The sequence below is a fragment of the Melospiza georgiana genome, chromosome 4 (genome assembly GCF_028018845.1).
Source record: "Melospiza georgiana isolate bMelGeo1 chromosome 4, bMelGeo1.pri, whole genome shotgun sequence".
Taxonomy (NCBI): domain Eukaryota; kingdom Metazoa; phylum Chordata; class Aves; order Passeriformes; family Passerellidae; genus Melospiza; species Melospiza georgiana.
The window spans coordinates 14,155,064-14,168,484 of NC_080433.1; the positions used below are offsets into that span (position 1 = coordinate 14,155,064).

Sequence of the window (13,421 nt, forward strand, 5' to 3'; positions counted from 1 at the left end):
GCTGGCTCCTTTCCCCCTTTGGGGCATGCTGTGAGCATTAAACTTAGTGATTAAATGCCAAAAGAACAGTTCTTTTCTCCTTCCGTGCCCACAAATGGGTCATCCTAACCCTGGCTGGGACGCTTCCCTTGACAGCGTGCCCTGTGCTTGTGTGCTCAGCCCGAGTGGGGCTGGGGGATGGGAGCTGGGCTGCTGCTGGCTGCCAGAGTTCAGCTAAAATAAAATAAAACAGGTGCAGAACTTATGTGCTCTCCTAAGGTCATAGCTGGCTTCTTGCTGTTTCTTCTCTTTTTTTATTTTTTTTCAGTTTTTTTTCATCCACTAGTGCAGATTTTTCATTTATTTCATTTATATTTCATTTCACCCGTGACACAGATGAGGACACCAAGAGTGAGAGATACCCAGACATGGAAGAGCAGGAGGGTCCCGTGTGGCTGTCCCCTGGCTTTCACATTTCCTGGGTCACTGGGGGGACTCTGTGGGTGTCTGTGGGTGTCTGACAGGTGGGGTGGCTGCCCCTGGCATCTGTGTCTGTGCCTGATCCCCCAGCTGAGCCTGGAGGGTGCTCAGGATGTCATCCAGCTTCTGGTCCATCTGCATGACCTGTTAGGGAATCAGAGAGCAGAAGAGCTGTCAGATGGTTGCAAATGCTGCTGGTGAGAGGCATTCTGAGGCCAAAAGCAAGGGAAAAGCCTGGCAGGGAGCATGGGCATCTGAGAGCCACCCATTCCCTGAGTTTTGTCCAGCCTGCTGCTCTGGAGCAGATGACACTGCAAAGTCACAGGGACAATGGCAGCAGAAGGACAGGGCATTGCTGGCCCGAGGACTCAATTCAAGCATTTTGTCTCTCAGCCTTTTCCCAGGGCTGGTGATGATGCATCCTGCAAACATCTGCCCTGAAACTCTCCTTCACTCTTCGCTTTATTGTGAATGTTTTTTTCCCAGTACCTCTCCCAGCACTCACCACCCTTGCTTGTGGGACATCATGCTTTCCATGACTGTCCTGGGAAATGGAGCAGCCTCCCCTCCCTTCCCACTGTAAATGGATGCCTCGGTGATACATGTTGCAGTCAGAGATCCCACCAGATAGGGTGTTTATTCGCATGCACTTTTAGGAGGATAGCCTACTAAAAACCTCATATTAACACCAATGGCTTCATTAAAAAAAAAAAAAAAAAGAAAAAGAAAAAAGAAAAGAAGAAACAGCCATTCAGCCATTCAACAGGAAGGCATGCTAATTCCTTCTTTCATTTCTTTGCTTTCTAGCTGAAATTTCTCAGCTGTAGTCCCTAGTAGAGGAGTCCTTCTTAATTGTTATTATTATTATCATTATCATTAAGCAGGGAAAGGCACATATGAATTTTTAAAGGGAAGCTGCACTCATGCTTCCTAGTATTTTTGAAGTTCTGATCTTTCTTTAGGAGCCCATAGCTGGCATTATCCCCTTGTGCTGGCAGGGCTTGCCTTCACTGCAAATGGCTCCCACTCACCTCAGCATCACCCAGTGGGACAGGCTGGGGGCTGGGGGCTGCTTGACTTTGCTCCAAAGGCAGAACTATGGCCAGCATCATGTAATCAGCTGGGATCACTTCTAATGATGCTTGAACACAGTGCAGCTTTGTGTTATAGATGAGCCCAAGAAAAAGGAGCATTTTGAAGAACATTGAATGGTTCACTTTACAGTTATCTGCTGTGAAACTGTGAGCCTCTGCAAACTGTGATCTGTCCCAGTGGGTCTAATAAACTTTGATAGCAAACCTTTTAGAGTGATATCAGATCTAAACTGAGCTTTCATTAAAAAGGGAGGCAGAGAGAATGAGAGGGGGAGAGAACGATTCTAGCCTTTTTCTGAGCAAAGATAACTTTGGAAATGGCCATTGGCAGCGTGGACTGAAAGCTTAGGAGGCTGAGATTGCTTTAAAAGCCAAGGCAAGGAAAATCACCTTATCCACTTTTGCCTCTTCTGTCTCTTCTCACTCCAAGTGTTGGCTCCCCTGTGGGCCCCTCAAACCTCAAGGTACCAGGAGCTTATTCAGGTTTTATCTCTTTGGTTACCACTATTGTCTCCTAAATACAACCTGCTGGGGAAAGAAGAAGTAGAGAATCTCTGCTACATCCTAGAGGGAGAGATGTGCTTGCCTCTCTTCCATTTCTGTATTTACAACTGCTAGTTTCTGGTAGGAAAAGCCCTTCTCCCTGCCTCTGTTTAGGTGTGTGGGTTATCTGAGGCAGTGTCTACAAGCAAGAAGGGAGTGTTTAGGACGTGGCTTGGACAGCAGAGACCTTCACTACAATTTCTGCCTTCCAGGTGCATGGCCAGCACTGCCTGAGCGGTCAATCACTGACAAAAGCACTGACATTGCTCTGTCTCAGGCTCAACAGCCCCAAATTCTGCTCAGCACTGACTTGGCTGAGAGTCTGAAAGTCACTAGTGGTTTAAGGGTTAAGCAGCATGGAATTAATTTGAAAACCACAGCCTTTATTTTCTCCTCCATTCTTGAAAAGCCTGTTTGGCTGATGCTGGTAATGACTCAACAGAATCTTTCTTAAGCAGAAATGTTGCTGCAGAGCAGAAACCAAAGCAGAACTAATGTATTGCAATAGGGTACAAAGAAGTGTAGGCAGGGAAATGGGATCAGGCAGATGAAAGCTCTTTTAGGGCTTTCTTTTGTGAGGCTTTGTTGATTTTGATCTTCACGCTTTATCTTAGATAAGCTTCGCCTGCATATTCCATATCATTTAAACTCTGCTGGATTTCACTGTATTTTGCCAACTCAGTGAAAGAATGTGACAGGGAATAATTCTGTGCACTCTTTTTTTTCCAGGAGAAGAGGAGGGTGGAGAATATTCATTTGTAGGGATGGAAATCCTTACACAGGGGAGTAGATGACACCACACTTCTGTCACACCTTCCACATGAGGATCAGCAAATATTTCCTGAATGCCAGCAAACAAAACGGCACAGTTCTCCTCTGTCAGTCCTACACAGGAGGATTTTCATTACAATTTTTGAGATTAAAAGCAGAAATTAAGTGCAAAAATTAAGTGGCCCATAGGAAGATGTAGGCAGCACCTTGTGGAATTGGAGGTTTTTAAAGAAGGGTCTGATTTGGAGGCTGGTTAACTCTGACCAGGGAGTGGCAAAAGAAGAGCTGTGGACACTTGGCCCAAGGTCAGTAGGATGACTTGCAGGGTTAGAGGAATTTTCACTGGGTGAAGGTTTTTTCCACAGGAGGGTCCTGGTTTCAGGTTTCTCCAAATCCACCTCACAGCTCTGACTTTCCCTAAGCCCAAACAGAAGTTGCCTGTTTTGAGCAACACCCCCAGGCGAGTGCTGGGAAAGGGTTAAACAGAGCAAGTGTGTTTTTCAGATAAGTAAAGTGAGAAGCCATCCAGAGCTGGCTGCAGCGTTTCCAGAGAGATGTGATATGGTCCTCCCTGGCTCAGTGGAGACAGGTGAGCTTGGCAGCTGTCCATGGGCAAATGGCAACAAAACTCCCCTTCTCCCACCTCACAATAGCGCTCCGGAGATGAGCTATAAAATTGTTAAAATGCTTTTGTGTCCTTTCAACTGCCCTGTAGAAAGGAGACTTGCAAAAGCAGTTTAAGAATATTGCACTGTTGTTATTGGGACTGTGAGGTGAGCTGGAGGAGTGTTGAAATGTGTATTTATTCTAACATCCCCCTGTGAAAAAGGGGGCTGGACTCCATGGTGACATGCAGGGCTGTTAGAAAAAAGAGCAAAAAAAGCAAAAAGGCACAGCAAGCCACAAAGTTAGTCGGAACATGGGGCTCAAGGTGTCCCTCCCCTTCACCTCGAGCACCAGATTGGCTTTCAACACCCATGGGCTGTTTGGGGATACTTTTGAGCCTCTGTTTGTGAGAGCTGCTGATGCTTAAATACATCTTTTTACCTCAGGTGACTCCTGCTGCAGAAAAGGCTTGTGGAGAAACACCCCTGGCATGGCAGCAGGACAGCTGAAGAGGGCTGGGTCATAATGGGGCTTTGCCACATGCTGGACAGATTCCCAGCTCCCATGAGAGCTTTTTATTCTGCCATATTTTGCACACACAGGCCATAAACAAAATGCATGTGTGGAAAATAGTTGCAGTAGCCACATGGTCTCCCCCAATTCCTCTCACTTTAGGCCAGAAAAATCCCTCCCCCTGTTGGTTTGCTGACACCCCTAGGTTTTGTCTATCTTTTTAATATGATTTATGGAGGCTGGGAAAGCCAGTAGCAGTTATGTGCACAACACACTGACTTGAGCTATTTCCAGAGAGGCAGCAGAAGGGGAAGATGGTCTGCTGGAGCACTGGAGTCAATCTGCAAACCCACACACTCACATGGTGCTAAGGCAGTGAAGCTTTGCACGAAATGCTTAACCCCACAGATTACATAAATTTGCTGTCACCTCCTGGAGGCTCTGCTCTCTGCCTCCAAAGCAGCAGAGTCCTGAGCTCAGCCCACTGAACACCCCTTCTCTAGCAGTGGAGAACTCTGTGCTCTCCAGCTCTCTACTCTTGGCTTTACCAATACATTTCCTCTGTTTCCAGCCCTTGTTGTAGGTCCTGCTCCTGAGATAGCTCCAATGAACCAGGATCCATTCTCTGACCTAAACACAGCTGCCTGGAAGGTTTTAACACCAACTGCTTGGAAAAGAGTAGTTTGATAGGTAGGATTTATTTTGTATGGACAGAAGTGTGCATATGAACCTTAGTCTGCCATGAGCTATTTCTACCTGTGGGTATGTGATTCTGATACTCCAGGCTTGTTATTTATGATAGGTCACCTAAGGCCAGTTTGGTATTAATGCAGTAAAATCAGATGTGATTTAGCTGAACTGGTGCAATCCATTTTATGGATGCTTCCATTTCTGACTCATGTGACATATTGATTTAGCTGAAGCTCGTTATCCAGAAATTTGTACCACTTTCACATATTGACCAGATCTGTCACATGATGTTTCTTCTCATTCCAGATGGTGGATTGATTTGATTAGATCCTGTGTTTAGCTTTATATGCACATCTGGTCTTGTAGCTTCTCTCTGCCTACAGTTACACCCAATTATTCAAACTAATTGCCTATTGTACACTTCGAAGCCTGAATTGTTTGTTTTAGGAATTGCTTTATTTTTTAGCATGTGGATTTATTGCTGCCCAGAGACTGCTGGTTCTGGGAAGGGACATCTTTTGTCTACAGCACTGCCTGCAAAACTGCCTCCCTCCCACCTTGCTTGTCCTGTTAGATATTGTGCTGAGGTGGAATGCTGAATCCACTGAAACTTTTTTCCCCTTCAGCAAGGCCAGGCAATGTCAGTGTTGCATTAGCCTGCTGGTAGCTGTGAGGAAGCCAATGGCCACAGCACGCACAGAGGCTGGGACTAGCCTGGGGAGATTTCTCTTGTGCAAGGTGTGGCTCTGGAGCAAACTCTGCTCCAACCAAGTGCTTCCAAGTGCTTATGGATGTGCTTGGAGCATGGGAAGAGTCTTCCTGAGTTCACCAAATATTAAAGTGCTTTGCTGGAGAGGAGCCAGAATGGTCAACAGTTTGCAGGATTACACCTTTAGGATAAGCTTTTGGAGTCTCCCAAGTACTCAAACACACATATGCCCAGAGATAGAGCTACACCACCATTTCTCAGGTCTCTGGGGAGTAATAATTGTCATCTATCATGACATCCTGCTGAAAAAAACCTTGGCATTCATATTAGCAGAGAACTAGCAGCTTGTGTCTCTGAAACAACAGGAGGGCTTTGATGAACAGGATCCCATGAACAGGATCCCATTATCTGGCTGGTTTTGGGATGAGTTGTAACGGAGCTGGAAGTGGCGTCAATTCTACAACGATGCTGTAGGAAAAAGGCATCACTGCCAGGTGGGACAGACACAGGGAAACACCTCACAGTGGGACATCAGTGTCCTGTAGGCAGCTGCCAGCAGCACCTGGCCCAGCTCTGAGCTGTGCTCCCTTGCTGGGCTCTGCAAACAGCACGGAGACACCAGCTCCACACCAGGAGCTCTTGCAGCAGCCTCAAAGGTCAGGGAAACAGGTACATGAGTACAACCTAAATAAGCTCCACTTCCATGTTCTGGCAGATCCAATTCTTCATGAACACACAAAAATATATGAACCACCAGAGTGTCATGTTTGACTTATTCCATGTACCCCTTACTTAGCAGATATCAGGTGTTTATTTTCATTCCATGGGACTTATCTGGATAACACTACCATTTTCCAGGCCTCCCTTCCTTTCTCCCAAACATCCCCACCCATTCTTAGGTCAGGTGTTAATACCTCTGTCGGCCTAGGCTATGGTAATCTTTATTTTAAGTATAGCTTCATTTATTTTGGTTTCCATCTACCTTTCCTGTTTCAATGAAAGCACAGAGTTTGTCCCCCTGCCCTGTGCTCCTGGGGTATTTCCTGCCTGTACCCTCTCAGTGAGCATTTTATTTTCGCATTTCCCATGCCACAGCTGCACTGATGAAGCTCCCCAGTAAGATCTGTGTCTGTGGTTGATGTTTTTGGTGTAAGATGCCTTTTGCTAAGCAACTATCACAAGTTGAGCTCTGGCTTTCTAAACCAGGCCTGGTCAGCCCTCAGATTATGTGTTACTGCTTTGGGGAAGGTGTGATTTATTTTTTTAAAATGAATCCTTGTTTCCTAAACAAATGAGGTCTGGCTGATGATATATCTATGTGTATATTGCTATGGCAGCTTTGGATTAAGCTGGCCAACTTCAGACATATTTGCCAGAGAATCCTTGCAGATAAAAAGTTCATACAGATTTCTGAAAGTTTGGCACTTGTGCAGAAGACAGACATCCAAATTAGTGCCTCTTTGAAGGAAGGGCAGAAGAGGAAGGTGAATTGTATTATTAGACCCCAGAGAATCCACACAGGATGCCCTGACCACAGGAAAAGCTTTATTCAGCTCTCGCCCCTTATTAGCCTCAGATAATCAACCACAAAATAGAGACTCACAGGAAACCAGGCAGCACAATTTCTCCTGCTCCCAGAAGTACTTGTTTCTGGCTCAAGAAATTCAAGTGGTGCCACTCTTTGAGTGGACACGAGGGTACCTTCCCACAGCTGCCAGCTGAACTGGGCTCCTGTGAGATATTGTCCCATTTTACCTCTTTCCACGTGCACCTGTCTATCTTTGTGACATTTGGAATTTGTTCCCCCCAGCAGGTGAATGGGACTTTGCAGAACTCCCTGTCTCCTGAGCCATGGACATAAATGGATATTTTTACCGTTGCAGGACGTTTTGTTCCTCACCCTCCCCTGGATCCTGCTCAGATCCTCCCTGTAATCTTTGCCATCTCTCCCTGTGACATGGCTGCTCTGCCGCGCCCGGCATGACGCACTGCCCTGCCATTTCTCAGCTCCTTGCATTGTGTGGCTGCAGGTCCTGCTCAAAGCCAGCCTGGAGACAAACAACAGGCAGAAATAACACAGCCAGCCCGGCCTCAGAAGTGGATCTGCAGCCTCTCTGAGTCACGCTGCAATTTCACAATAAAGCCACCTTGTAAGTTATGCTCCAAGACGCTGATTAATTTAATTTTTAAATCTCCAAACAATACTGGACAGAGAGGAACAATAAAAAGAAAAAGCAGCACTAAGTAGTCCAGTGGTGCCAAAGGAGCACTGAGAAAGGAGTGACCTTAAGCCTTTCACTCAGCATTTTAGATGGGTGTGATGAACTTGGTGCTTGCATCTCACCTAACCCCTTGAATAGATGGTATCAAGCCTTCACTTTGGCTTTTTTGAGCTCAGATAAATCCCCTTCATGAGAATGACATCTAACCACACCAGCCTCATGGCTAGATAGGGTTCACCAGTTCCTGCCAGGGGGACGTTGCTTTGGGCTGCTTCTTTTCAGTTTGGTTGCAAGAATAACTTGCTGATACTGAACCCAGTGGGAGAATTCCCTCAGTCCAGCCCTGCTGACCTGACATACCTGATGGACTGTGAGTGCCAAGGTAATTTTCATGCACTTTATCACAGCTGTTGATGCACAACTGCTCTTCATTCACACACACAGGCACACACACACACAAATATCCCTGCTTGAGATTATCAGCCCATCTTTACTTGTAGGGTGGTGAGAAAGGCAAAGTGAGAGGGAGTGTTGTTATTGGGAGGAGCACAGGCATTATGGTGATGGAGATTTAGATAGCAAGACATGTAGGTACTAGAAAAGTTCCAGGCAGCTCTTGTAGGACTTGACCAGGAGCTCAGAAACCCAGGATCCAGTCCAGATCCCAGGCCAGCCTCTGTGCATTGAGCACAAGACACTTCTTGGATAAGCCTTATCAATATTTGTTAATCATGTGGATCACATAATCTGTGACATGAAATCTCTTGAAATTGGATAGGTTTCAGTCTTGGAACAAAACAAAAGACAAACAAAAAGGTAGCAGTAATCCGATGTGGGGGCTGAAATGTTGGCTGTAGGAAGGAAGGAAGGAAGTTGTGCTGGAAAAAGAAGCTTGGTCCCTGTTGGCAGAGGACATGATGAGAGAAGATGGTGCCTTTGCCTTTCCCAGTGTTGGCTCTTTGAGGATTGACATGGACACAGCAGAACAAGGTTGGAAGTGTGGTGTCCTGGTCATGCCAGGACAAAAAAGTGACCAGGAAGCAAAAGGATGATTGTCTGGGGATCAGAGGCTGTCACTGAGAGGCCAGTTTGGGCTTCTCTTTTCAGTTTACACCATTTTAGCCAAACCCTGAGGCCAGACTAATGGTCTGTGTGTAATTTGTGCTGCTGTCAGAAAAACCAAGCTCACAACACGCTCCGGCCATTGGGGAGCCTGTCCTGGGCCCTCATTTTGCTGTGCCATGTTTCAGTGAAAGGAATCCAGGAGGAGCTGACTTGTGAAGGTCTTGGGAAGTGAGAGCTGGGCCTTTGCATCATGAGCTGCTGTTCAACAGGTCAAATGAAAACTTCTGCCCTCATTCCTGCTCTGCTCAGCATGGGACAAGTCCCTGGGGCTGCCTTTACACAGCACACTCTCTGAAAGTGCCACAGCCTCTGAAGGTGCCACAGGACTTTGCACAACACTCACAGGGTGGTTGGAGGGAGAAGCTGCAGAAACACAGGGGGATGTTACCTGTTTAAATAGCCAGGATTACAAAACATCATTGTTTCCTCATTAAACCACAGAAACCCAGAGCAAGTGAAATATTATCAGGCAGTGCTGATTGAGGGTGTAGCAGTTGTTGATTCTGACTGACTCAACGTGCTTTGCTGAGCCCTTTGGTTTTAGCCTGTCTGGCTTTATCTGTCATTTGATGGATTTTACTGGCTTGCTGGTTTATTAACAGCACATGTATTTTTAATGAGTTGTTGAAAAAGTCATGGCAAGTGGGTGGACTCTGGACTGCCTTGTCCAGATTTGAGCCACAGTGCCCTGGTGCTGAGGGTGTCTGTCTGCCTGTTCAGTCAAACCAGGCCAGCATTTGATCCCAGATCAGCAAAACCCACGGGCTTAGATGGTGCAGGAAAAACAACAACATAGCAAGGAGCAGTTCATGACTTGATGTGGGATTGCTCAGCACCTGGAAGGGCCTGAACAATTCCAGCACAAACCAGTGCAGGAATGGGCTGTAGCTGCAGCACTGTGTGTGCAGGGCAGCAGAAGAGGCTGCAGGGACAATGAATTTGGCCAGATTTGTCTTTTTCTCCTTCCCAAACTAGAGAATTCATTGCATAGTGTGTTCTGTAGCTAAAGAGACGTCCATGGCCATTTAAAGCACTGACAGAACAGAACACTGAGCAAAGCAAATTTCCCAAACCCGGAATCCCAGCAGCGGCCGTTTTCCATTTCTTGCGTGCTTGAAAAATAAGCGAGAATTTTGAAAAATCAGCATGGCTACATCCCCAGGGGAGACTCAAATAAAGCATTAATTAAAGCAGAGGAAAGGAGGTGTCTTATTTGAACTCTGCTGAGCTGGATGGATTACCCATGAAAGCTGGCAGTGACAGGACAGCTGTGTGAAGAAGCCCGTGGCAGAAGCACCGGTGTCTTGCACAAACAACAGGAGACAGGGCGGGAGACACAGAGCCATAATTGCCACACAGATTTCTTCCTCATGAGGCACTTGCTAAGTCAGCAGAAACCTGCCTCAGTTTTCTGTTGCAAGGCACTGTGCTGTTAATTAAGGGGCGAAAAGAAAATTCAGCTATGCCTACTATTGCTTTTACAGCTCTTCAGCCTTATCCTGCAGGGGATACTGCCAGGGGAGACTATTATATACCTATATATATATTTATTTATATAAAATTTTTCTCCTCCATGTTTCTTCTTTTTTCATGTATCATTGCAGAGAAGAAGTACAGCAATAACAAAAAGGGACATGTATTAACATGAACATGGAGGTGTGGGAATATGAGAATGGCCCAGTGAGATTTCACTGTCCCAGCATTTAGTAGAACAATTTAAACCAGTGCTGAAGTTTTAATTAAGATTTTGGGTTACTGGCTTTGTTGAGGTTCTAGAGGTAGAACTGGGAAGCCATGGAAATCTTTATGCAATTTTCTGCTAGGAGGGAAAGCATATATTTTTCAGGTCAGAAAGCTAAAATCCATTAATAAATCCAATAATCCAATAATAAAAGAGGAATAAGCTGAAATTTATTAATAAAATAGATAACACTCGTGACCACTGAGAACCCTACAGATTTAATTGCTTACAATAAGTAAGTAGCTACATCTACTTATAACAGAATTGTACAAATCTTTGAGGTGGGAAAAGACCTTCAAGATCATCATGTCCTACCTTTCCTTTACTTGTATTCACCATGAAGTGTGACTTTAATCTACTGGATCAATATAATCTATATGTCTAAGCCATATTTAATTATTGGCTGGGGTATTGCCCCCAGTCTGGGTGCCAGGGCCATGGATGCCTCTTCCTCCATGTTGAAATGAAAATTTTACTGCTTGCAGATGACTCAGGAGCAGAGGGAAAAAGCAATAGCCCCAAGGAGGGGGTCTTATGCTGTGCTCCAGCTGAGGCACAGTGCACCCCATCAAAAAAAATGGGGTTCCTCACCCTTCTTCCCCTTACCTCTGCACAGTTAGCTGAAATGTCCACGGTAAGGCAAAAAGTAGTTTTTTTTTTCTAGGAATTTGAGCTAAGTTTTTAATTACTGTTAATAAGGATGTGGATTTTCTGTCCTGCAAAAAGATTAAGAAAAAAATTATCCAAGCCCCCAGACTGTGCCAAGCCTGGGTACAAGTAAACAGTTTCTTTGCCATGCAATCTAATTTCCCCCCTTTATTATTTGCTAATGATCTGCAGAAGACAAAAATCGCTGTGAAATACATGATCCCCTCCCTTTTCATTTTGAAAACACTGAGAAACCTCCATTCAAATCTTTGTTTGTTTTTTGCTCATTATTCCTGAAAAATTCATCAAAGTCAATATGACTCCTTGTGGCGCAGCAGACCCTGCAAATTGTGACTTTTTGATGTAAGACTCCTGCCAGCTTTATTTCAGAGACTTGCACCTTAGAGGAAAAACGTGCCAAAAGCACACAAAATCAGAGAGGAGGGGAAGGTAAGAGTTGCCCCATCCTTGGGCTGTTTGGCTGCAGAGACATCACAGCTCTTGTGGGGCTTCACCTCCATGCCCAGCCCTGGCAGGAGAGGCAGAGGGGAGCAGGACCTGTGTGCACAAGGGGTTGATAGTGAAGATTTGCCCATCTGTGGTGCCAGCCAAAATGCTGTGCCCTCCCCAGCCTTTCCCAGGGCTCTCCCCAGGCACTCACAGGGATTACTCAGCTCAGGGTGGTTTCAGTGCCCTGGGTCACAGTGGGATTTTGGACATGGCTCTGTGTACCCACATCATTTGGGCATGGCCAGGGAATGTGGCAATCTGAAGCACTGTTGGAAAGCCAGATGTGGTGCTCAGGAGTGGATCTGCTTGGGCAGCTGGGGAAGATTAAATCCTCTTGTTGGCCACAGGGCAGCATGGGGTGGCACTTGGGACATTAGGCAGAGCTGAGAGAGGCTTTTGTAGTAAAACGAAAAACTTTGCTGGTCCCCAAAGCCTGCAAAGGTTCAGGAGCCTTTCAGTAAACCTGGATTGAGCAGATTTATAATTTCAGGGAGGAACCTCTTCAACCACCCTGGTATATGCATGATTTTGAGCCTAGACCTGGCCACACTTGGCACTTTGGAAGTTTTGCTTTGGGTTTTTTGCATACAAATCCAAAACACAATGTAGACTCAGCAGGGAGGAACCGATGCAGACCAAAACTGCTGAGTTTAGCACAGCTCTAATTATAATCTCTTCACAGTGCTGGTTTTATTTATTATTGTTTGTACTGTGGTAGCAGTGAGGGGGCTCCAAGCAGCTCTGGGGCTGCACTGTGGAAAAGGCAGAGAAGGAGGCAGAATCCCCAGCCTGAGGAGAGCATATTCTAAATAAACAAAAAAGATAAAGAATGAGGGAAAGACACAAAGCACGTAAGCAGAGCGATCAGGGGGTGCTGGCAAGGCAAGGCTTTTCTTTGCGTCTCTCTTCTCTCACCCACACACAAAATTGTGTTTGTTTATCCTGTAAACTCTTTGGGGTCAGGGCTGAATTTTCCAGAATGTTTAGGGAGACTGGATGCAAGAAATGTTGGAGAAATGGAGGTGCTGAGGGCAGCAGCAGCAGCAGCAGATCAGCAGCCCATGGGACCCCTATGTTGGATTTTGGCAGTGAGGGTGGGAGGAGGAGGAAGGTGGTGGGGAGGAAGGGCAGAGGAGGAGGCTGACTGCCCTCCTTAGCTTGGGTCAGGTCAGAAAACCCACTCTGACAACCTGGGACAAGCCACCAGAGCACTCCATGCTGCAGATTCCTCTGGGGTTGAGCAGGGCTAAAGTGGCATAATTAATTCTTCCTTGGTGTAAAGGGCTTTGAGATACCCAGGTGAAAGGTGCTGGATGAATGCAAAGATTTATTTTTCATAAACCTTTTCACATATTCTTTTCACTTAGGCCAAGTCAAGGCCAAAAGCCAGGAATTTTAGAGAAACATACTTCTCTCTAATTATACGTACATACATATATATGAATATAAAATATATTTGCAAAAGAAGCCAAGGTATACTTTTTCAGAATGAAGCTTTAAAGTGAGATTTCCTAAATCTATATATAGGATCTTAAATGAACAACCAGATTTAAAATCAGGACACTTCATTAAAACTGAGTTCAGGAGTCCAGCTATGAGTTCTTACTTGAAGATGTTTTGCCACAAGCTGGCTGAAAGTTTCAAATCTTAAAAGAAGTTTTTAATGTCTGGTTTTGTTTTTTATTTTTTTTCCTCAAGGATTTAGGTGAAGGTTTGGGCCAGTTATTTTATCCCAGTTATTCACCACTCTGCAACTATTAATTAAAACAAACAGCCCTCTGATGCTATTT

General features: G+C 45.5%; 1 protein-coding gene across 1 annotated transcript in view; it reads right to left on the reverse strand.

Moving 5' to 3' along the window:
- Positions 1-462: 462 nt before the first annotated feature.
- The window catches only part of LOC131082426 (potassium voltage-gated channel subfamily KQT member 1-like), a 400,826-nt gene continuing 387,867 nt past the window's right edge, over positions 463-13,421 (reverse strand). Inside the window, exon 17 of the mRNA XM_058022324.1 lies at positions 463-603. Coding sequence (XP_057878307.1) covers positions 463-603 — 141 coding nt within the window. The remainder of the gene's footprint in view (positions 604-13,421) is intronic.